Source organism: Zosterops lateralis, assembly GCF_965231275.1.
Source record: "Zosterops lateralis genome assembly, chromosome: 12".
Lineage (NCBI taxonomy): Eukaryota > Metazoa > Chordata > Aves > Passeriformes > Zosteropidae > Zosterops > Zosterops lateralis.
In genome coordinates, this window is record NC_139772.1 from 221,895 (window position 1) to 245,261 (window position 23,367).

The 23,367-nt window shown below is 44.2% G+C and overlaps 1 protein-coding gene across 1 annotated transcript; it reads right to left on the minus strand.

The window, feature by feature from the left end:
* Nucleotides 1-1,361: 1,361 nt before the first annotated feature.
* Nucleotides 1,362-22,853, minus strand: PHLPP2 (PH domain and leucine rich repeat protein phosphatase 2; the record flags this gene model as incomplete). The annotated part of the gene is made up of 19 exons (XM_083870336.1): nucleotides 1,362-2,501; nucleotides 3,836-4,067; nucleotides 4,197-4,385; nucleotides 4,837-4,947; nucleotides 5,334-5,464; nucleotides 6,835-6,997; nucleotides 7,439-7,639; nucleotides 8,288-8,443; nucleotides 9,731-9,826; nucleotides 10,419-10,479; nucleotides 10,984-11,186; nucleotides 11,912-12,142; nucleotides 13,426-13,572; nucleotides 17,551-17,705; nucleotides 18,797-18,922; nucleotides 19,348-19,538; nucleotides 20,639-20,772; nucleotides 22,291-22,535; nucleotides 22,710-22,853. 19 exons carry the CDS (start codon nucleotides 22,851-22,853, stop codon nucleotides 1,362-1,364), a joined length of 4,056 nt encoding a protein of 1,351 aa, XP_083726462.1.
* Nucleotides 22,854-23,367: the final 514 nt, after the last annotated feature.

The following is a 23,367-nucleotide window of genomic DNA, read 5'->3' on the forward strand; positions in this document are numbered from 1 at the left end:
GAAGACAGATCTGCAGGCTACAGAGGCAGTGGTCTCCACAACCCTTATCCAAGATGATGACATGGGCAGCCAACTTACACCCTGCACCAAAAATCCTAATGGAAACACAAGGCATCTGAGTGCAGACTGGCCAGTTCATAGTTAGTGGGAGTGTTTTAAATGTCTTTTTCAGTGCTGATAAAAATGCTAATAAGATGAAAAGTTCAATTTTTGCTTTTGTGCTGGAGGCTAAGCAGGAACAAGTACACTTTGTCCTTGTTTGTGGCCAAATACCATGAAATGCTGGTTGCTGTGTATTTGGAATATGACTCCTATTTCCAGACGCAAGCAAAGATGCTGTAGCTGACAATGCAGAGGTTTATGTTGATGGAAAAGAGCACTGGATGCTTCTGCAGGTCTTAGAGCAGCACACCACTGTTTACAGCTTGGCTCCTATGACTGAGCACTGAGACAAGCACAAGCTCCTGGCTTTATCCCATGTCTTCTGGGTCCAGGAAGCCTCTACTGTGAAGCATCCATGATGGTGGCCAGGCTGCTGCTGAGGTGGGTCTGTGCTCTGCAGCTATAAGCACTAGATTTACACATTGCCTTGATCAGCCAGTCCTGAGCTGATCTTTCCTGTGCTCCATATAAAATGCATTAGTTGGCACCTGCTTATCACTCAGCTATGTATTTTCTCATCCTGCATAGAATGATCCCACCATAACCTTCACTCTCCCCTACACCAGTGCTCATCAGAACACTGGTACCCTGAGTCCTCCACTGCCCTAAGAACATCCATTGGGAAAAGTTCACAGCATACCTGCTGTGGAGTGCTTTCTCCCCTCACCCTAAATAATAAAGTGCTGGGTTGAAGGGGAAAAGAACAGCTTAAGTGCAATAAATAAAAGTGCTTGCAATTAATGTAGGAAACCATTCTCAGGTCAGCTTCACTGCAACTGGCTGTATTCTTTCAAGGAATAACAAAGTCAGGTGCTGGGTGGGGAGGGTAGGACACTGCATCAGAAATATTCACAGGACTCTAAACACTGAGCATTTCTCCCTCAGCAGCCTCTTCACTCCCCTCACACATACACCAGCCCCTTTCCTGCAGAGCTGGCAGAACCTCAGGGTTCAAGGACTTACTAGACAGTCCCTAACACAGAGCTCAGCTACTGATCTCTGTGCTCATAGAACAACTGACACCCTATAGGGGTTAAGTGGACAGCCCAGACATTGGCCTTCCTGATTCTTCCTCAACTCCATTAAGGAAGCAGCAGGTGCCTGTACTCCTTGCATATCCCAACTCCCTCAAAGGGCAAGACAGCCCTTATGAAACAGAGCTTCCTGGGACAGACAATGTGGGAGTGGTACTTGTAGGGTTACAAAGCTGTGTCAAACTCCTCTGGCAGGGGTGCTGCATGTTCTTCTTTCAGCTCTTGATCTGTTCCGTCCTCCTGGTGCTGCTTCAGTTGTTCCTTCACTTCCTCTTCCAGATGAGGTGGCACCACAAATTGATCTTCTGGCTCCATCTGGGATGGAGCAGCAAAATAGCCTGTCTTCTTCTTGGGTGCCTCTGTTGCTACTTCGATGAGGTTGAGGCTCTCCTCCAAGGGCACTATGGAGCCATTGGAAAGCTTCTTTCCATAAAGACAACATGTGGAAAGAGATTTTTGGAGTTCACACTTGTCCTTGACCCCTCTCTGCACAGTGTTGCTGTTCACACTGTTCTGCCTCCGAATGATGAGTACAAGCCCAGAGTCATCTTCTGGCCCTGGAGCAGAAGAGCTGTACTCTGCAGCAGGACGTTCTAATTCCAGACCCTTTCCTTTACAGCAATGGATGTCCACCTCTACTTCCACTTTACTGCCATTTGTCATCACACCTTCCACAGGCTGCTCATCATCACTATCTAGACCATTGTCAGACTGGTTGCTAGAGAAGGTGGCACTGGAAGGTTGGCGCTGAAAGATGCTTGAGGGGGGCACAGGATGTAGACTGCAACGTCGTTCTTGTCGTGGTAGCAAACTGCCATCGAGACCAACAGCACTGTGTTCATCTGATGCAGTAGAGCCCACCTCACTGCTAACCTCAGAAGCAGACAGTTCACTGCTGAACTCTGAAGCAATTCCACTGCTACATGAAGGTGTTGCTGGTTTGGTGGTGGTAGAACTATATCCCCCAGGGCCTGTCAGAGTGAGGCCATGCATCTCACACGTGCAGTTGTCCTCACTGATGTTCAGATATACCACCACTGCACCAACATTGTCTTGGCAACCATAGCTTTGGGCTAAAGTGCAGAGTTTCTTTGCAGCAGCTAGTGGGTCGTGTAGGTGCCGCACAGCTGAGACAGCCTCTGCATAAGAAAGGTGTTCCCAGAGAGCTTTGTTCCCTAGAAGCAGCAACTCATCTTGTACAGTCAGTGGAATGGAATTGACATGTGGTTTGGGCAGGATCCAAGGATACAGGTACGTGCAGCCCAGCATCCGAGTACAGCAAGTCACACCATTGACTTTATTGTCCTGCAGAAAAGAGAAACATGGCAGTAGCATTGGATGTGCTGTTAGATCATTTAGAAAGCAAACTTCCCCCTGCTCATATGTTGGTTTGGAGCCTCAAGAAATGCCAGTTACAGCTGCAGCACTGGAGAAAGAGATCTAGGTACAAGTACTAGAGCTCAGACATTCACTATGCCTGATGACCAGGTGCAGTAACTGCCATCACCCATGCTGGCAATAACAGACTTTTATCCCACGAGACTTTTTGTCGCACTCTGAAGAATTGTAGCAGACTATTCTGAAGTGTGCAGCTAGACTACCTGCAGTATGCTGATCAGAGAGTCTCACTGATTAGTCTTATGTGAAACTTATTTTTTTAGTACAAGTGAGATAGTGACTTTTAACTATCTTAGTGCAACACATATTATCCAGACATTAAACAGTTTCTGTGTATTATATGAACTAATTCCCTCTTTATTAATATATAACTGCATTCTGAAGTGTGGACACTACATCTTGAGGAAAAAAAAGAACAAGTAGGTATCTCAAAATGTTTCTGTAACCTAGATGTATTACCCTCCTCTGCTAGATGGTCCCCTGGCCGGTCTGGCAGTGGTCTCCCATAAAGAGAAGTGCCCACAACCCTCAGTCCCTTTTCCTCAGTGTTTTGAAATTAATTTCAGTGTTCTTCATTTCTGTATCCTCTGGGTGTCAACACTGCTGCTGCTGCTGCCACATATCAAAATCCAGCAGATGAGACACACAGGGTAGTCTTTTATACAATAATTTCATTTTTCTCTTTCAGAACCCAATAATGAGCCAGCTTTTAAACTATTTAATGTGCTACATTAATCCCACAGTTATTTTCAGTCAGAGTGCTATGTTGCAGTGTTACAATGCCTATAAAAGATATATTACAGTGACATATTATGCTTATGAAAAATACTTCCATCTAGCAATTTAATAATTTTTAAAAGACTGAGCATAAAACTAAAGTGATCGGCACTGATTCTCAAGATCTTTACAGACGTATTTTACCCACTCTTTGGCACTTCCCTGTTATTTCCAAGTGTTTAGAAAGTTAACTTTTACAGCGTTCTCCAGAAATAATTTTAACACTTTTGCATACTACATGTCATCCTGTACCCATAGCTCTTAGGCCACAGTGTTGTAGGAACACGCAATTTTGAACAGCTAATCAGCAAAAGAAGTAGACCAAGAAGCACTAGACAAGTCAGTCGTTCAGAACCTTCATGTCGCCCTCTCCCCTGTAATGTTATGCAGACAGTTGAGCTCATGCATTTGTACCAAGCTTTTACATGGGCATGGAAGCTGAAGTGGAAAGGGTCCAAACCAACCTCTGTTATAATGGCTTTTTGCCCCTTGACTCTCCTGGCTTCTTCTGAACATTGTTCAAAGCTGAAGACTTTGGAGAGAGGCACTGCTTTTCCACTTCGGCACAGAACGGCTTGGCACGTCCCCACATTGGCCACCGTCAGAGAAAAGTTGCTGGCTGGATCAGCCACCTCATTACGAATGTAGCAAAGAACAGCAGAGGAACCCAGCTTCTGCCCAGCCATGCCCAGCTTCCTGTTGGAGGAGAAGGTGTAGGAGGCTCCAGTATCTACTGACAGACATTCTGGAGGGCTGCCTCACCCCACCTAACATATTGATATATCTATGCAAGTCCCACCAGGACCAGCTTGCTCACTGTCCTACCTGTGGGAGACCAAGAAGGTGTTGGACATGAACATGGTGTCAGACTGCTGTACCTCCTCCAGGAGCACATCAGCCATGGTGCACTGCAGCAAGCGCGGCAGTTCTTCGTTCTTGTCACCATCGAACATGCCATACACAGCTTCCATCCCCTCTGCAAAGCTCCCCAGTGCCAGGGACGACACACACAGCCTGTCAGAAAAGCATACAAGCAAAGTTAGTATGTGTCCAAAAATTATCTTGTTCTCAAAACCACAGCTATCAGGCACCATGGTGTGAGTGCCATTCTCACAGGGCAGCAAAGCCACTGTCCCTACATTCACTAGACTGGGAAATGTACAGCTTCATTGTATTACTGGAACTCCCAAACCCTCCTTGACCACATGCAGGAGAGGGCAACAGCCACAGCTGGCAAGAGAAAAAGCACCTTTGCTGGAGAGGGAAGAAGAGTCTAAGTGTACTGAGATAAACGTTAAAACTGAGGCAAGAGGTAATGTGGACATTGAGTTACCAAGATTTAGTAAGACATCTGGAGAGACAAACGCATGGATGTGCTCTTGGGTCTGCTTGGATGCTCAGCAGTGCACTCTGGCCAGCATCCTGAGAAAACAGTGTCAGTTGTTCAGCAGACCACAATACTCACTTATTTCTTTGGCCTGCCAGCTCAGCTACTCCATGACTCCAGAAGGCAGAAGTGAGTGCCGAGTCTGCCGTGACGGAGGGCTTAGCATCAATCTTCAGCGTGGTAATGTGACTACAGAGAGAACAGAAGTTATACTTTTCTAGAACCTGCTGAACAGGCCTTAGGACCTTGTCCAGTCCAGGGTTTTAGACAGCAGTCTGTGGAAAGAACTGCATCAAGGAGAGGAGTTTAAGGTCTAGGTCTTCTGGAGATGTCTAGCTGCTTATGACAGAGACACTTGGGAAAACCTCATACCACCTGAAAAATTCCTTGCTCTGGTATTTCAAACCCAGACTTTTCCCTTCCCAAAGACAGTAAGTCTCAGCTGCCTCAGGCAGGGAACATTATACCACTATGCAGTGATAAAGTACTTTTACTTTACTATCCCATTTCCTCTCCTGGGAAGGGTTACCCTTCCCTGTGCAGGTCACTACTGGGTTGACATGTCAATGACTCACCTGAAGATATCCAGTGTCTTGTGTTCTAACACCAGGTTTGTGTTTCCACTCAGATCCAGCTCTTGCAAGGCACCTGGCAGTGCCTCAGGGATTAGGATTTCAGTTAACTCATTGCAGCTCAAATCCACAAACTGCAGTAGCAACAAACAGCATGACAAAGAAAATACTCTTTTGTTGTGTCATGTAATCAGTTATTCCAGTGCTCCTTACAAATATCATACAACCTTGCTACTTATTGTATCTCACACACAGATCATGAAAATGGATCTACTTGTCAGAAGAATGATTTATAAGCAACCTGCAATAGTCACGACTCCAATACTGAAAGACTAGGTCACACCAAAGATAAAAGAAGGCCTCTATATGCAAACCTGCCTAGCTATGTAACAGCGCCCACTGGTGTTGCAGTGTGCATTTTGGGTTTTCTAAAATGTTTGTAATTTTTAGGATTAAGTTTCTGTAAGTGTTCATCCACCCCCACCCCGTTTCCCTTAATGGCTGTAATCAAGCCACATAATAGGCCCGAGCCATCCCTATTGTATGTCTCTGATATCTTGGCCTAGCCCACTGTAGAGCCATTGTAGAGCCATTGTACGTTATCTGTGGACACTCTCTGGTACTTGATGGCTGTCCAAGCCAGATGGCTCTGCCAGGCCCCGGGTATCATTCACACCTCCTTTTCCCCTACATGTCGAAGTCCAGCCTCCCTGTACCTCAACCCCTCCCCTTCATTTCCATCTGTAACGCCCATGTTGATAAGGGCAAGCCAGAACTTTCACACTCCACTCACGCGTTGACCACCTGGGCCTTCGCCCTGAATAAACCCCCTTCAAAGTAACAACAAGTGTGAGTCCGCTCCATTCTTCCAAGCAAGGTCACGTCTCTGTCTGAGATCTGGACCCAAAGGATTAACTTGTTTGTATGGTATCTGAAGAGCAAGAGCTAGCCGGACAGCCAAGCTCAGAAGGACCATACACTGTCTCAAATGCAAGAAACCAGAAATGTCAGAGACAGGTGGTAAAGGTGAATGAGATCATCTTTGATCAACTCAGAAAGGTGAGAGATCTAGAATACATATTCTGTGGCCTGTTCTCAAGTTCATCAAGCAAAGTCATAGAACCACAGAATGGTCTGTGGTGGAACAGACATTAGAGTTCATTTTGCTCAACACATCTGCCATGGACAGCGACACCTTCCACTATAAGAGGTTGCTGTCAAAGCCACTGGGGATGAGCCCAGGATGTGGGGGGTTTCTGGGCGCCAGCACATGTGGCCAGAGCCTGTCCAGCCTCTCATCCAGCAGCATCCCCAAGCCCTTCTCAGCAGGGCTGCTCTCAACCATTCAGCCCCCAGCCTGGATTGATACCAGGGGCAACCCTGACCCAGGTACAGCACCTTGCACTTTGCCTTGCTGGAACCTCCTGTTCTCTCCTAGCAGTTACTCCTCATTCTATAACCTAAACTTTCCCCAGATATCTCTTTATCTGCTCCATACAAATACCTGAATACGGGGCAAATGCAGGATTTCTGGAAAAATGCTGATTTCATTAGAGTGTGCAGTAAGTGTGTGAAGTAGTTTGCAGTTTGCAACCGTTGTAGGAATTGTTTTCAGTTTGTTGCCACTCAGATTCAGTTCTTCCAAGTGCTCCAGCTTACTAAGTTTGCTGAAAGGGAAACAAAAAAGTACTGTATCTTACAGACATGAACTTCTCACTTTCGGAAGCTGCACATGCAGTATCTGTTTTCTGATTTAATGACAGGAGACCAGAAGTCCTAAGAGATGCTCTAGTAAGATGCACAGTCCCCAGGCCTGGCTTGGATTTGTACAACAGACAGACCCTTGCAGTGCACACACATGCAATGCAACCAGTTACATCCCTTGGTCCCCTTGGACAGCACCTCAGCTAGGGCAGGAAAACCTACAGCCCACAGTACCCTGTGCCAATCCCCCTTAACATTCTCCTCACTTTGTGTGTAGAAATGTCAGGCTTTTGTCATCAAGCTACAGGGAGAGCATCTCGCTCTAACTTTGACTCAGACAATCGTGAGGAGGTGGCAGCTGCCTCCTAGGGGCATTGTCTTGCCCAACAGCCTTACTGACTTACCTTGCAGGGAAAGTCTGCAGGTTGTTGTTTGCCAGATGCAGGATCCGTAGGTTTGGGTGTCCAACCAAGACAGGGATGCACTGATCTGTGAGGTTGTTATTAGTCAAGTATAGCAGCTGCAGCATGCTCAAACTCTCCTCCCCCGTACATGCAGAGGGCAAGGACTCCAGGCTGTTTGCAGATGCATTCAGGTACCTGAGGCTAACCACAGCAAATGCAAAAATCAGACTTCACATCATCCAAACCATTCCATTAACACCAGGAAAAGGATCTGTACAAATGTCAGTGTGAACAGCACTATCAGACAGGAGGCCAGACAATACTGTAACATCCCTACTCACATCAATATTTTTGAGTCTACTAATGACTTACTAGCTATATGCACTGTGGATGCACACAATGTTTTACAGTAAACAGTGAGTACTGAAAAGCCCACAGGTAATACTAGTGGAAACAGACAATGTAAAACTTTACCTAGACTCTTTAAAGAAGGGCTAACTCCTGTGTGAATAGGCAGTTAAGAGGGACTGTTCATTTGTTAAGGGTCTCCCTTGTTGTTCTCCAATGACCTGAATCTGACTGGCTTCTTTTCTTTGCACTTGAGCTTATGACTACTTTTAAAGACAAAGCTCTTCAGGCAGCCTCTGTTTTCCTGTAATTACACAATAACATGGACTGATTCCTTCAAATCAGCTTGATGGCTTCCCTTAGGGCACCTGAATAACCTCCTCATAAAGGGCACACCTCGTTATCTCTTATGCAAATGGCACCTTGCAAGGCCAGTTACACAGGTGCCACTTTCCTTTACATTCCAAACAATAATGCAGACAAAAGACGTTTGCTACTCACTTCAGAGCTTTAACAAAGAGTGTCTCTGGGAGTTTAGTCAAGAGATTGTGCTGAAGGTCCAGCACCTCCAGTGGAATGTGTTCTAGAAGAGGCGGAAGGCTCTGCAGACGATTGTGCCCCACCATCAACTTCCGAAGACTCAAGCTTCTGAGGATCCTAGAAAGACATAGGGTTTTCTATTTAACTTGATTCATTCCTCTTGACATCCACAGTGGGGAAGGTAGTATCTAATCCACTTAATTTGATTGTACAGCAGGGAAAAATTAAAATACAGTGATCCATAAAATGTAACCAATGACAAAGCAGAACAACACACAGGGTAAGATGACTCCATCTTTCTGAATGCTTGGAAGGTACCTACATTTCCCTCTACACGACTGCTGACTGGCATCTTGTGACGTGAGTTGGTGTGCATGTGCCCAGCATTCTCCCAGGCAGATAAAGAAAGAAGTCACAAAGGAAGGCTTTAAATGCCTCTTGTCACTTGTAGGTAGAAAGAAGTGCTTCCACAATGCAAACATAAATTCAGAGCTTTAACTAGTGGCTTAGCACTCCTGTATTATTTCTGAGGCAGTAAGTTACTCTTTGCATAATATACTTAAAATTTGGTCCCTTTAATCCATTCAATTGGCTAAAATTCTCTTCTAAGTTCTCATTATCACATCCTCCTTATGTCCTTTTCTTGCTTTTGATGTACATAGGTTTTCTGTGACAATCAGTAGAATGTCATTGCTGATCACTTGCTATGCCTCTTGCTTCAACTTCTCCAACCCATATTCTACATTTCTTTCCCATTAACCACTTCTTCATTCAGTTTTGGTATGACTTACCCTAGACACTGTGTCATTCATCAAATCACACCCCCACCAAACACCCTTGTTAGGCTGAGTATGTCTATGCTTTGCTTCTTCCTAGGATAAATAACTGCAAAATTGTATTAGTTCTTAGCTGTCATTCACTGCATTTCTGCAGAACTGAAAGGGAAATAGGGAGAAAGGAGCTGGCTGATGGTGTACTATGAAAGCTACATTTGAGTTCAGCTGAATTGTCTCATGGAGTGATAACTCCATGTCAAAGGTAACAGATGAAATTTCTGTGGGATGATGCAAAATGTATTAGGGTCTCACCTATGACCTGTGTTCACAGACAGTACGATAACCCATATAAATCACAGCAGCATGTTTTATGTCAGGTGCAAATAGCTGCAGTAGCTGCCAAAAGCACAGGATGGAATTACCTAGCCCCTATTGTTCAAAAGGCTGACCTAGAAACTGGTTCTTTCCAGCATTTTAATACAGAGCATTTTTGATGCTCCATAGATAAAGTAAGTGGATTCTATCTCGACACAACAAGGAATGAAGCAACTGGAATAGCACTGCTTCTCTCTTCCCAGACAGTCCATTGTAGAAGAAAGCTCAGCTCTGTTTACAAAAGTTTTCTGACCTCGATGGAAGCTCCAAGAGTAGGTTGTAGCTCACATCCAAAACTTCCAGTTTCTTTGCTTCACAGGCCCAGTCTGGGACACACTGTAGTTGATTGCTGAGAAAAGCAAGTGGAAAAAGCTAGAAACCAGCACTCCATATGGAACAGACTCTAAATGCTGCATGATTTTAGTGACAGCCAAACTAAAAGCAACAGGCAAAAAATGAACAGCATCTGAGTTAGTCATGTGGAATTTATCTCACAGCTAATGCAAACCAAACTGGTTCATGACTTAGCAGGGCATCCTATCTTACAGGTCTCACAGTGCTGCTCCACGAGGAGATGTAGGCAATGAAACCAACAGCAGAGATCACTGGCAGCTACTCTAAATATTTGATCCATAGATCCCCCATGTTCAGTTCAATAAACTGCCACAAGTTCAGTGGTCCCTGCTTGCCTTTTTTTTTTTTTTTTTTCTGATCATAACCTACAGCTGAAGGACAGAGAAATCACCTGAAAAGGTCATACTGGTTCAGAAGGGCTTCTGGTCTGGAACACTTTCATAATTGTTTAGTGCTGGGCTTTGAAGTTTTATTGTGTTTGATTGCTCTCAACTGCTTTAAACCCTTAAAACCTCTAGAAAATTTTGCAGAAAAAAGAAAAGGTATCCAGATACTTGCTTTAGATTCTGTTGTGTATTATCACTTACTGAGAGAGTTCTAGACACGTCAGTAGACCAGGAACTGGATAAATATTGACAGCTGTCAGACCTGATGAAGTAAAGCAAGTAAGTATGATTGCAGAGCTTTGGAGAGAAAACAGCACAGAGAAGCAGCTTAGCTATCCAGTGAGAATCATGGTCTTTCTTTATAGAGACTCAAGGTCCCTACTGATCCTTCCCACCACAGAGTTCACCCTTCATACATCTGCCATATGGCACTGCAATGCCTCATACTATCCCATTTCTCCATCTGTCATGGTGGAGCACCAGAACAAGAGAACTGTACTTTTCTTTGTGGGCTCCCAAACAGATCTCAATGGAAGATGAATTCCTTGGATGTAACACCACAACCTCCACAGTGTTCCACAGCCTGTGCACACATATGCATACATGATCCCTACGAGCTAACCTCAGAGGACCCATCACATACGGTTTCACCACAATAACATCAGCATAAGTATTTTTTTAAGGTGTGAGAGAGGGCAAAAGACTGTTTTCCTTTGCTCCTAGGGCTTAAAGGGAAAAGGCAGGTGAAGAAGACAAAGAGACATACAGTTGCTGTTGGCATACAGGGCCCGAAGGGAGAAGCCGCTCAGTGTCAGCTCTCTCAGCTTATTTCGCTCGCAGTGCAGCTGCTCCAGGCTGACCAAGGAGCTCAGATCCAGATCTGTCATCTGATTGTCTCGTAAATCCATGTAAGCCACAGATTTGTTCCCCTCCAGAGTGTCAGCTGCTGCTCTCTTCAGGTTGTTCAGCCTAAACACTCAGAGATGAGTTAAAAAGTCAGAAAATAGGACACTGAACACTGGACATCAGTAAGAAGAGAGAAGAAAGAAGGGGAAAGGAAGAATTCTGCTGAAGGCTAACACCAAAGGTGCACATAGTGAATGAAATGCACGACAAGCAATGGTGAATTTCAGGCAATGAATACAAATAAAAACATTTCCTTCACTTATGCTGCTACAAGTAACCATTTTAATGATTCCCAAATTCTTAAGAGATTCTGAAGAAAGATCCAGTCTAGAAAACAGAAACCAGGCCAAGGCACAGCTACTCTGCAGAGACACAGGAAGCTAATGCAGAGAACAGATAACTGCCTTGCCACACACAAAAAGCTCTTTGTCCCTTTCTGAGAGATCTGCATTTGGCAGCCTGGAGAACCAGAATCACATCTCCAGAGCAGGAAGAAAAAAAGGGAAGGAGAGATCAAGGTTTTGGTACCTTGAGCTACCAAAGCAAATCACAAGAGGAAGCTAGAGGGCTGGGTCACATTAAACATCTGGCACTGCTCAATTAAACTTGCTTTTCCAAGTGGATTCTGCACACCCTCAGAAACAGAACTCCATAAAAACTACAGAATTGATAAGAGAAAAAAAATTAACCTAGTTTATTGCAAAATGTACCAGAAGTTACACAGGTCCTCTGCTGTAAATGGAAAGTAGCAATCTGTTTTATAGACAACAGCAAGTTTCACCCCTTACCTCAGGTCTACACTTTTGATGTGACTCATACGGTTCAGCACTGCCAGGTCCAGGGTCTCTAGCAAGTTCCCTGCCAGGGCTAGTTTGTCTAAGGTGACAAGTTTCTCACAAATTGCTGGCAGTTCACAGAAGTTATTGAAGGAGAGCCCAAGACAGCTGAGCTGCTGAAGGTTTCCCATCTCTTCTGGTAAGGATGTGAGGAAATTACCATCAAGCCAGAAGCTCTGGAGACTGCAAAGGTGAAAAAGAGAAAGAAAATAATTCTGCAAAGAGTAGTGAACACCATTGTAAGTTAACACAAGAAAAATACAAATCAGTACTTATATTGTAAATGAAAGATGTTTACTTAATTACTTGGTTTACTACAAATTGCACAGTTTAATCACACCTCCTACCACACTAATGCACTAGTAGACGTGCTTTACACTCTAGTTGTCCATTCCAACACACAGAGAAAAGAACAAGGTAGCTTTCTCTTGTATGACTCTGTTGTGTGATTTCTGTTGTATGTTGTTTCAAAGGCTGCATGGCTTTTGAGACTCAGATCCCAAACATACATTTCCCTTATTATGATTATGTTCCAACAGAGACCCTTCTGTGTTTAGTGGTGGTAGAAATGAAATCTGAGGCTACAAAAAGTTCTTATGAATAAGGGCTCAAGGAGTCATCAAAGCAACTGGACCCATAAATAAGCTGTAAACCTCTAAGCCTACATATGGCTTTTTCCTCACAGTTTGCATGTGACTAAAAGATCATTCTGGAAATTACTTGCTCACATCCACTGTGGATGCAGACACTCCTTTTTTAAAGATATAATCTGGAGGAAAAGCAGGCCACAATAAACCAACAATTCAATATTCATGTTTATCTATACAAATCTACTAACAGTCTTGCAATCATATTTACCAAAGCTAACCCTTATGCATTTGGGTTAGCTACCAAGGAAAATGGAGAAGGCTCCAGCAAACACTTTAAGAGAAAATTTTCAGAGGGGATTGCTAAAGTATTTTCATGTTAAAATCCTCTAACACAAAAAGCAGCCAAATCTGTAAAACACAATCAAACATACCAGTGCTGACAAAAATCACTAGACCCCTGTGAGAAGTTACCACAGAAAGGTTTTCTATAATATATTAAAACTTCAACAGAAATTTCATCAGTACTGAAAATATTAATTTCAAATAATAAATGCAGAAAGTCAGACAACTCTGCAGCTGCAAAAAAAATGCACATACACTTATTTGAGAAACAATGCAATTGCTTTCAGTGCTTTATTTACAACAAGTTTCCTCATCTTTCCTGCACCAGCAGCTGTGGTGTTTTAATAGTAGTGATGAAGGGAACGCACGTCTTAGTTCTTGACCTTCTGGTGGAGTCAAATTCATCATTCAGCCTTCGTGGGCAAAACAGGGTGCCCTAGAATTCACACTTTCAGAAACAGTACCTGCACATCACTAGTGCTCAGCTGAGGCACCAAGGATATTTATGATCACAGATGTAAAGAACATACTCACTTCAACAGTTTCCCAATCTGACTTGGCAAGTAATGAAGTCCATTACAGGAAATATTAAGCTCTGTCAGAGTAGAGATCTCACACAGTGATACAGGAAACTCTCCCAGTCTATTATGAGACAAGTTCAAACTCTTCAACTGAGAAAACCTATTGGCAAGAACACTAGTTAATTCACAAACCCACACGTCTAAAAGCAAAAAACTACAAAACACTCATAAAGAATTCTTTAGTCTTTGTACACTGGTGATACAGTCAGCTAACTCATTAGAGGAGTACCTGCATAAATTTGGATTTAAGTCATTGATATTTTTCTCAATGGTCATGCTGAAAGTGGTGAAATACCATGGGTTTACTGCAGAAACTGCTAACAACCTTCTACCCCGACTTGACAAGCTTCCTCATATAGTGACTAAAGTTAAGGTGACTAAAATGCTCAATTCAGAAAATTTACCTTAAAAGAATTAACTACAGTAGGAGTCTAAAATGACATAGCTTGGGAAAAGAGGAGCTGAAAACTTTAATTGGGACTATTCTGAGAATAAAACAGAACAGGAAAATCCCCTTTCCAAGCTGCGTGCAACAGAAAGCCAAGCCAAGGTGTAAAAGGGAAAACTAGGAAAGCCCTTGCATCATGCTGGGAAAGCCCAAGACCTGCACCCAGAGGTCCCTGAACAAGATTGCACAACTACAGCATCCCTTGCTCAGCAGACTGCATCCTGCATATTGCCCCAAGTGCAGACAGCCCCAGAGTCACTACAGTCCCACCAGTGCTTGAGAAATGGTTACCTATTTCTAGCTCCTTCAATCACTGGGTCCAAAGAGAGAGAGAAGGAACTTAGTGTGGCTGGGATAACCTACAGCAGGGTTCTCCTGCAAGAGTTCCTGCCTCCTTCTACAGGAAGCAAAAGTACTGCTCCCCAAGTAATAGCCTCTTCATCCAAAATTGGAACCACCAGAAATTAATTCAGTGGCGAAATTAATATCTCGTTTCTATGAGATAACTGCAAGTTTCATGTACTAGAGAATTACTTCTTGGAAAGATGCAGTTATTCATCTGCCTCACCTACCCGACTTTTCGCAGGCATGGTAAGTAGCTCTTATTTTGAAGTGAATGTTTTAATATAGGTAACAAAACCAAGGTTAATTAGCTTGTAATTGAGGGAGAATAACTTCTAGCTTGAGATGTCTTGAAGTATAAGACTGAAAGGTTTTGGAGTTGTTTTCTTCCTCACAGTGACCTTTTTTGGATTCAAATTACTTGTAACAATCTATGTAGGAACTAATATTCCTCCATTCTGCTTTATAACCTTGGGGGGTGTTGTTCTTTTGAAAGAGGGAGCATAGCTGAAACTTGGACATGGTTTGTTTGCTTTGAGCACCCCATCATATTGAATAAGGGCACAGGCATTTTTGTTTGCTGCAGCTGCAGACTGTCCTGTACTGCAACTGAAAGCCAAAGAGAAAAAGACACTATGTCGGTAAAAGCCTTCCTCAAAGGAAGAATAATGCAAAGACCTAACAATGATACAAAAATCAGAAACTTGCACACGGAACTCCACCACAGTATTGGAAAAGAAGAAAACAATGAGGATGAACTGAAACATTTGAGCTATCTCATTAGCAAGCTCAACTTTTTAGGATAGGCCACTGCTCTCAGGGTTTCAAATCAGCAAACGCTTTCATAAAACTGCTTTTTGAGGAGCTCTGCAATGGCTTTTGCTACACCTGTTCTTAGTGCCACTTCTCTCTCACTAACAGTGTGGTGAGAAGCTGCTCTGAGAGACACAGCATTAAATATAACAGCACGAACATAACAACTAACGTTCAGAATTCATCCCTCTGCAAAAATATCAAAGCAAGCAGAAGAGGGGCATTAAAGTTTACAAAAGCTGAAGGGAAACTGGTACATGACACATCTTGGTCTGAGATTCCTCAAGCAGATTTTCATACTCAGTGGGGAGGACAATACTTAAAAGCCTTCTGAGTTCTCCTTCTGTTCCTTCTTTGCCTCAGTAAGCTCATGTAGTGACATGGGAGTGGAGTGGAATGGAAATTTACTAATTCAAGCTGTATATATGAACCAAGGGGATAAAGATCCCAAAATCGTTGTGGCTCCTCAGGTCTTGGTTTGTGCTCTCATAGGACATACTGAGACAGCAAAGAGATATGGAAACACAGCAGTGAATCTTTCATGGGATGACCACCCTGTTTAAAAGCCCAAACTGGTCCTGCCCTGAAATATTCCAAGTTTAACACATCCTGTTCTGCCACCAAAGCATGCCAGCACACATCTGTATCAACTAGCTAGAACGCTGACAAGAGACATGCAGATGTATGCATGTCTGCACACACATATCAACAAAGACCAGATCTCAGTGTTTTTCAGACAAGGGAGATACTTGAAAGGCACTACAATACATAAAAAATAACCTAGATGTAACAAAGCAGGAAGGGTTATTTAGCACCCTTTGCTTAACCTTTCCTCTTTAGCTAATTATATTTGCTCCATTATGACAGTTATAGGTAATTAAGACTCCTAGAGCTTGAAAGTTGCTCAGAGGAAGAGATCTGATCATTGTGAAAATTTTTGCTGTTGGGAATTGACAGTCTCGAGCCACTGAGAGCACCTACTGCAAGTGAGCAAGGGTTTTCTTGTGGTGCTGTAATTTTAGAAGCATGCTAAAAACCTCAGATAGAAAATCTTTTCAAAAGGCAATGAGCAGCCTTATGTGGGGTACCTAATGCTACCTGTTTATTCAAGATTGTGTGAAGTGAGAGCTTCTTGTATGGCTTTTGTTTGTTTGAGGATTTCAGCTTCATCAGACATAGTCACTGCCAGGAAAAGAGTTGAGTTTCTGACATGTCAGATTTCTTGTTGACTACACGCAAGGTCAAAAGAAATTTCAAGCCCCTTTGCTGATCCTGTGAACCAAGGATACTGCATTTTAGAAAATAAAGTTCTGATGTGCTTTTCAAAATCATACAATGTATTTTAAGAGACAAGTAGAAAGCAAAATCTTAAATTATTTTAAGCAGCTTCTCCAGTAACAGAATCTATTTAATGCAATAAAGCTATTAAACAGAAAACTTTTAAGCAAGTTTGGAAAACCAGAGTAGACTCTGGCTCTCAATGAAACTGCAAAGAATTCCCAAAAGTGAGCAATTTTTTTCATTGTATACTCTTATAGATACCTGGGCATCTCATTACTCCATAGGAAAAAAAGTGAAATAGCACAGTAGCAGGCCCCCTAAAAACACACCCCTCCCCACCTCACCTTATGAAAAACCCTCCCAATAAACCAAAATGACAAAAAACAACCAAACCTCAAAACCACAACAAACCAAAACAACCAAACAACAAAAAAACAGTTTCACAAAGTTTCTCCAAATACATTTTCCTTAGGGCATAATGCGTTCCCAACAGAGCCATTGGACAATATTACTATAGGCATCCTATCAGTTTTCAAAATTCACAGAGCAACTCCTTGAATTCTATTTAGCATGGCTGGTGTACGTATCAACAGACTAATCTCCTAGATTTTTATGATTTTGGGGAATTAATTTAGAAATATTTTTGTATGACCCCTTCACTTACCTAAGACGACTACATCATGCTTCCATACCATCACATATCTGCTACTCTCTTAAAAGCAGATCATCACAAGTTTCCAAAGCAAAGCTGAAGTCTCACAGGCTTTCTGCCAATTCCAAATGAACATTAAGAACTTGCCAAAACAGGGTTTTTCAGACCTAAATTTCTTCCTACACTTATTCACAATAGCAGCATTTTGCTTTTCCTTGCCTTTTATTTTATAACCCAAGATGTTCTCTGCTTAGCAAGCAGCCTAATATTACTATAGCATCTTGTCCATACAAATGGCATCCCACAAGGCTTATCTCAAATCAGAGTTAGCACAGAATCTGTGGAAGAGAGCTCATGAATACTATGAATTGTTGGAAGTTTATTCCTGCTTGTGCTGCCCAGTTCCACTTCCAACCCCCTCACTTGTTAGAGCTTCCTAAAGATCAATTTTTTTACCATCTCCAAGAGGACAAGCAATACTTCACTCCTGTATCCACATGTCACAGACTCCAAATGTAGAAGAAAAATTATTGTTTGCAGACCTGTAAAGGGAGTCAAGACTCCCTGCTCCACTTGTTCTCATAAAATTGTGGCGTAAGTTGAGGTAGGTGATATCTTGACTGTAGAAGAGGTGCTCTGGTACTTCCTCAAGGCTGTAGCATGAAAGGTCAACCGTGCTAAATCGCATAGACACAATCTGAAAAGAAAGAGAAAAAGCTGCAGCTGTGCAACAAATTTTCTCTGGAAGTCTAGTGGAAGGCCAAAGAATACAAATAGTAAACAATTTGCAAGAACATGAATGAATCCCTCGCACCTACCAGGTAGAGTCCATGCAGGAAATGTGAGTCCATGAAGTACAAGCCTATGCCCTTTGCTGCATCTCTGACAAGGATGCATAGCTGCTAGGACTCACACAAAGCCCTGCTCTGTATGTGCACTGGGCACACTGCCTAAAGGCTAGGCTGTAAGAAAGCCAATGGAATAGAGGAAAACAGATCTTTCAGGAAACTCTATTGAGAAAGCATAATCTCCAAGTGCCTTCCAAAGGTGCATGAAGCAATAGGAAGCAGTTGATTTTCCAGTTCAGTTCTCTGAGGTTTACAGAACCTCTGCCTGACCTAGCTGTTTCTTCTGTACTTTCGGCTACTTTCTTCTTTTATTAGCTTGTTGAGGGTATAAAATTTGACACATAACTTGTTATAAAAAGGCTTCATAAATTATGGCTTTGCAACATTTCATAGAAGTTTCTGCAAATCTCAGATGTCCTTTCATTAAGTATGTTTTGTTTTGAGGTCTTTGGTGCTTAATTTGACATTTTATGACCTGCTTTATCCCGTACTTACTTTGTATTTCATAATATCCTCGCTGACCTACCATCTCTCGGTAATTTAAATCTATCAGGGCAGCCCCGTGAATGTCCAGGTCATACTTCAGGTACATTCAGGTATGGCAACAAACACAATCTGTAGGTTGCTATGGCTATAAAGCCAGTCAGTACATGTGGTTTGCTCTAGGGACCTGTGATTAAGTTAGTCTTGTAGGTGCAGCAGAGGTTAAAACAGCACAGAACCACTGCTCGACATTGTTGCACAGGTAAAAAAAAGAGAAGGCTAACAGAAAAATCTCTGTAGACTAGAGCATGAAGGAAATAAAGCTGGAAAGTGTCCTGGGTACTTTCTCCAGAATCCTAACTTCATCTCTGACTGCAGACCAAGCTTGCATCAGAATACCCTTCCTGTGGTGTACTCTGCACCCACCATCCAAACCGCACCGTCCCCGTGGCCTCACCGTGGACGCCTGCCGGTGCCACCGCTGGCACTCTGACAGCGTTTCAAAGGAAATGTGGTATGTCTGAGCTTGTGCCCCAGCAGATGTGAAAGCAAGGGTGTACTGCCGACGTTTTATCTCTTCCACCTGCAAAGGGAGAATTGACATCAACAGCCTGCCTAAGCGCCAGCAATTACAACTGACCTCAAGTCTAGGGTGAGGTATTACTGATCACCAGTCACATAGCATTTTGCTGAAAATACAGCTGCAAAGTCACTGGAGAAAAACACAGAAGTAAATCCTGCTTAACATCTTTCTGCTGAAATGGATACAAGAAATAGTAATTTCCGTCCCATTCATGGCATGGGCTACTGCTGTGAAAGCTGAACTAGTGTCTCTTCGTTTCATTAGCCTTCAGACTACTACCTAAGCAAAACAAGTAGAAAGGGACTGGGCACATTAATGCAGTAATCTGTTAAAAAAGCCTACAATAATCTCTTGTGGACAATTCCCATCACTACAATTTCCTCTTCCTTCCCAGTCTACATGGAGCTAACAAAAAAAAGCCTTACCTTCCCTCCAATGAGAGGCAAGATGTGCATCTTCCCTGCATGGCTGTCCTTCACTGAGGACACAATGAGGCACGTACCACAGAGAGTGACTGAGCGCTCTGCCCACTTGTGCAGCTGGGTCTTTCCTTTGCGTACGTTATAGACTCCAGAGAGCAGGATGCGATCCAACTGTTCCACTTGACATGGCTTTTCTGAAGAAAAAGGGGACAGTAGCATTGACTGTCCACATGTTCTTCATTCTCATCCGTGAGTACAAATAACATAGATTTAACATGAAAAACCAGTGGTTGTAAAGAACAAGCAGATAAACTGCACTTTAAAAAAAGAAAGGACAAGCAGAGGACAAGCAACACCCTCAGTCAGCGCAGGAACAGTGGCTGAGCAGCACCATTTGTGCCTCCCAGAACACTGTTACTTGGTTGCCATGCAGTGTGTTTTTAATTCACAGGTAGTTACAGACCTTAGCAAACCCACATGCTTGCCAAATATCCTTCATTCAAATGCAACAGAAAAGCAATTTTAAACTCTTGTTGAGCCAGCTAAAGTCACAGAAACCATTAAATAAGTGGCTTCTACTGGACTTTCAAGGAAGGCCTGGAAAATCAGTTACAAAGGAAGTTCCTTCCCTGAAGGTGACTGTCCTGGTTTTGCTGAGATGGAATTAATTTTCTTCTTGGCAAATGGTGTCATTATTGATATTTTCCACTAAATGGCACCAGAGCATAGAGGTAAGGGCCATGCTGAACACAGAGACCAGATTACAAAATACAACACCATAACCTTAACCCAGCCTTTACTGCTTCTGCAATCCATTGCCCTAGGTTTCTGATGGCAGTCTTGTTATTGTTAACCAGCTGGCACCTTCACTCTTCACTATTTAAAGGCTGTGGAAGTGTTTGACCAGGAGCTTCCTTGTCCATATCCACAAACTTTTTTTTAAATACAATCTTCATGCATATCTAAACGAAACTGTCATATGTTTCTGATCCCAGTGGGAGCTTCAAGTTATCAGCTGCAATATTTGAAGCTAAAGACAGCAGAGCAATCTTGTGCCTTCCTGTGGACCTGTCTCTTCTCAAGTCACACAGAGGATCAAGAAAACTACAGAAGTGTGATGTTTTTCCTATTAATCTTGAAAATGTTTTGTTTTGAGAAATGCTTACTGGTACTGCAGGTGCTTGATGTAGCCGTCTATAAACCCAACAGGCTGATGACTCAGGCTTTAGCCGAGTTCCAGCTCATAGTTACAGCTGCAGGAACAGTGAAAGTGTGCACACACACAATTTCTTACCACTGTAAAAGCGAATCATACAGCTGAGATCAGAGTTTGTTGCCTCTTCCTGCATTCTGAGAGGATCATCAAAACCCAACCCAGCCAAGTAGTCATACACAATCTGAAGGGGTTTTTCTGTGGGCTCCAGCCTCCTGTTAAAACATACATGAAAGAAGTTTGAGAATGCAAAAAAGATTAAACAAGTCTCAGTACAGCTAAAGCGTGACACACTGTCTGCTCTGCTCCTCTGAAAAGGCTGGCAAGCATGGACTCTTGGGTCTCTGCTTTCTGCTTGACAACCAGTGCTTAAGGACTGCAGCACTTGTGAATTACATTGCAGAAGAGAAACATAGAGAAACAGTAATTGGCATAAGCCACATAATTCGTGGTGAGTATTTCTATTTCATGATTTTAAGAACACCAGGAAGAATCCATGACAAGACACAAAACTGGAAATACTGCACAAAAAAAGCAGATGCCATGTAATTAAAAAACTGTATGCATAATGCCTCAAAAATATAAAATAACTCTTAAATTTTTCTTCCAAATTCAGCTTGGAGTAAAGCAACTTCCTCACAAAATTTTCAAGCAACAGAGGTTTTCAGCTGCCTCAGTGGCCATGTTCAAGTGTCCATCTGTTCTCATATGGTGTTTCTGACTAATCCATCCCTAATTCCTTAACCCTGACCAGTGCAAGGCAAGCGGTTCTAAATAACCTCTTCCAACAGTCAGTTTTAAACAGGTCCTGTTCTCTCTGCATCTCCCACCACTAGCGTTCCCAACCCATTACAGAGCAAAAACACACCACAGTTTTAAAATCTGGACACGTGTGACCTGTAACCCTGATTTCAGTATCAAAAATCCAGCTACTAGCTCTGTTCAAAATGCATCGTATCTACATCTTAGCCTTTAAGTAAGGAGACCACAGCAATTAATTGCCCCAGAGAACAGGAGTGGCAATTTCATAACTGAATCTTAAGTCCAGAAGAATCAGAGCAAAGTTTAAGTCCTAACAAACTGAATGGGAACTTCTAAACCTAGAAGAGTCCATAACACACTCAAAGCATAAAGTTCATGCACATTAGACCCTGAGCCATCTATTTTCAGCCTAAATTGACTTCAGGGATAAAACATAGCATCTGATGCTTAAACCTTCTTTATATAACCCTTGCTACAATTTCTGTCTGCCTTTAATTATTTAGCTGACAACTCTTCTCAGCAAAAAAAAAAAAAAAAAAAAAAAAAAAAAAAAAAAAAAAAAAAAAAAAATTACTAACGTGTAAACATAACATTACATAATTGCAAAAGCACCTTACTTATTTTGCTGACTCCATTTACAGCCTCTTAAATTGATCAGGTTGCCAGATGCTAAAATCCCCATAACACAAAACATAACATATGAACAGGTGCCTCTATCCAGAAAATGAAGACATATTTCTGGCTGGAGCAACAGTCAAACCCTCCCTACTAAAACACATAACTACGAGGTGTGTAACCTCAATTTCACCACTATCTAATTTTTATGAAGTGCATGACTGAAGGCTGTGCCTGACTGCCAGCTCTACCTCTCCTGTTCCCTACCTGCTGTGCCAACAGGCACAGGGTGAACAGAGCCTCGCAAACCCATCCAAAACATTTCTCAGCCAAGTTTATCCTTCCTCGGCCCTCACCTGACCAGGTCTCCATGAAGCTGCAAAAAGAGGTTTTTCCTCCCTTCTCCGTCACAGATCTCCGAGGCTCGGGTGTCCACCGTGCAGAGGACCAGGCGCAAGTCCGAAGGAGCCGCAGCTGCCGAGTCTCTTCCATAAACGTACACGCAGCCCCGTCCGACGTCCCCTTTCAGCCAGGTCCTCTCCCGGGAACCGACCCGGCCCTTGCTCTGGCAGCTCCTGCTCCCGGCGCGTTTGGCGTTCCTCTGCAAGGACCGGAGCCGGGTCAGCCCCGCCCGGGCCCGCTCCGCCCCGCTCCTCACGGGCCGCCGGGACGGGAAAGACCAAGGTCGCGGCCAGCGAGGCCCCGGCGTCCCGCAGCCGACTCCCCCCGCCCCACCGAGCCCCCGGAGCGGCGGAGGCCTCGCTCCCCGCCTCACCTTCAGCACCCGAATCCCGCCGCGGGTTCCGGCCCGGCCCCCCCGCGCCCCGCCCGGCGCCGCCGCCTCGTCCTCCCCGGGCTCCTGCGCCTCCCTGGGCCCCGGCCCCGCGCCCGGCCCCGGCCCCGGCCCGGCCTCCCCCATCGCGGGCCGGACCGGACCGGACCCAACGGGAGCGGACCGCCGCCCCGGGCCTGCCCGGCCCCGCCCCGGAAGCGCCCGGCCCGTCCGGCCCAGGCCCCGCCCCGTTGTCCCTGCCGGAGCCGCTCCGGGCCGGGCGCGCCAGGGCCGTGTCGGTGCCGGTGTCGGTGTCCGTGCCCGTGTCCAGTGTCCCCTGTCCGTGTCCGTGTCCAGTGTCCCCTGTCCGTGTCCGTGTCCGTGTCCAGTGTCCCCTGTCCGTGCCCAGTGTCCCCTGTCCGTGCCCGTGTCCAGTGTCCCCTGTCCGTGTCCCGCCACCAGCGAGAGGGGCCCAGGGCGAGCCGCTCCCCAGCCGGGCGGGAAAAGGCAAAGCTCCCTGGACTCCACAAACGCACCTGTCACCGCTCGCCCTCCCAGAGCCCCAGGGTCTGTCCCCGTCAGCTCCCGCAGCTGGAGGGGCCGAGCATCACCATTCTCTGCTGCCCTGCGGGTCCCTCACCAATCTCCGCCAGCCTTAACC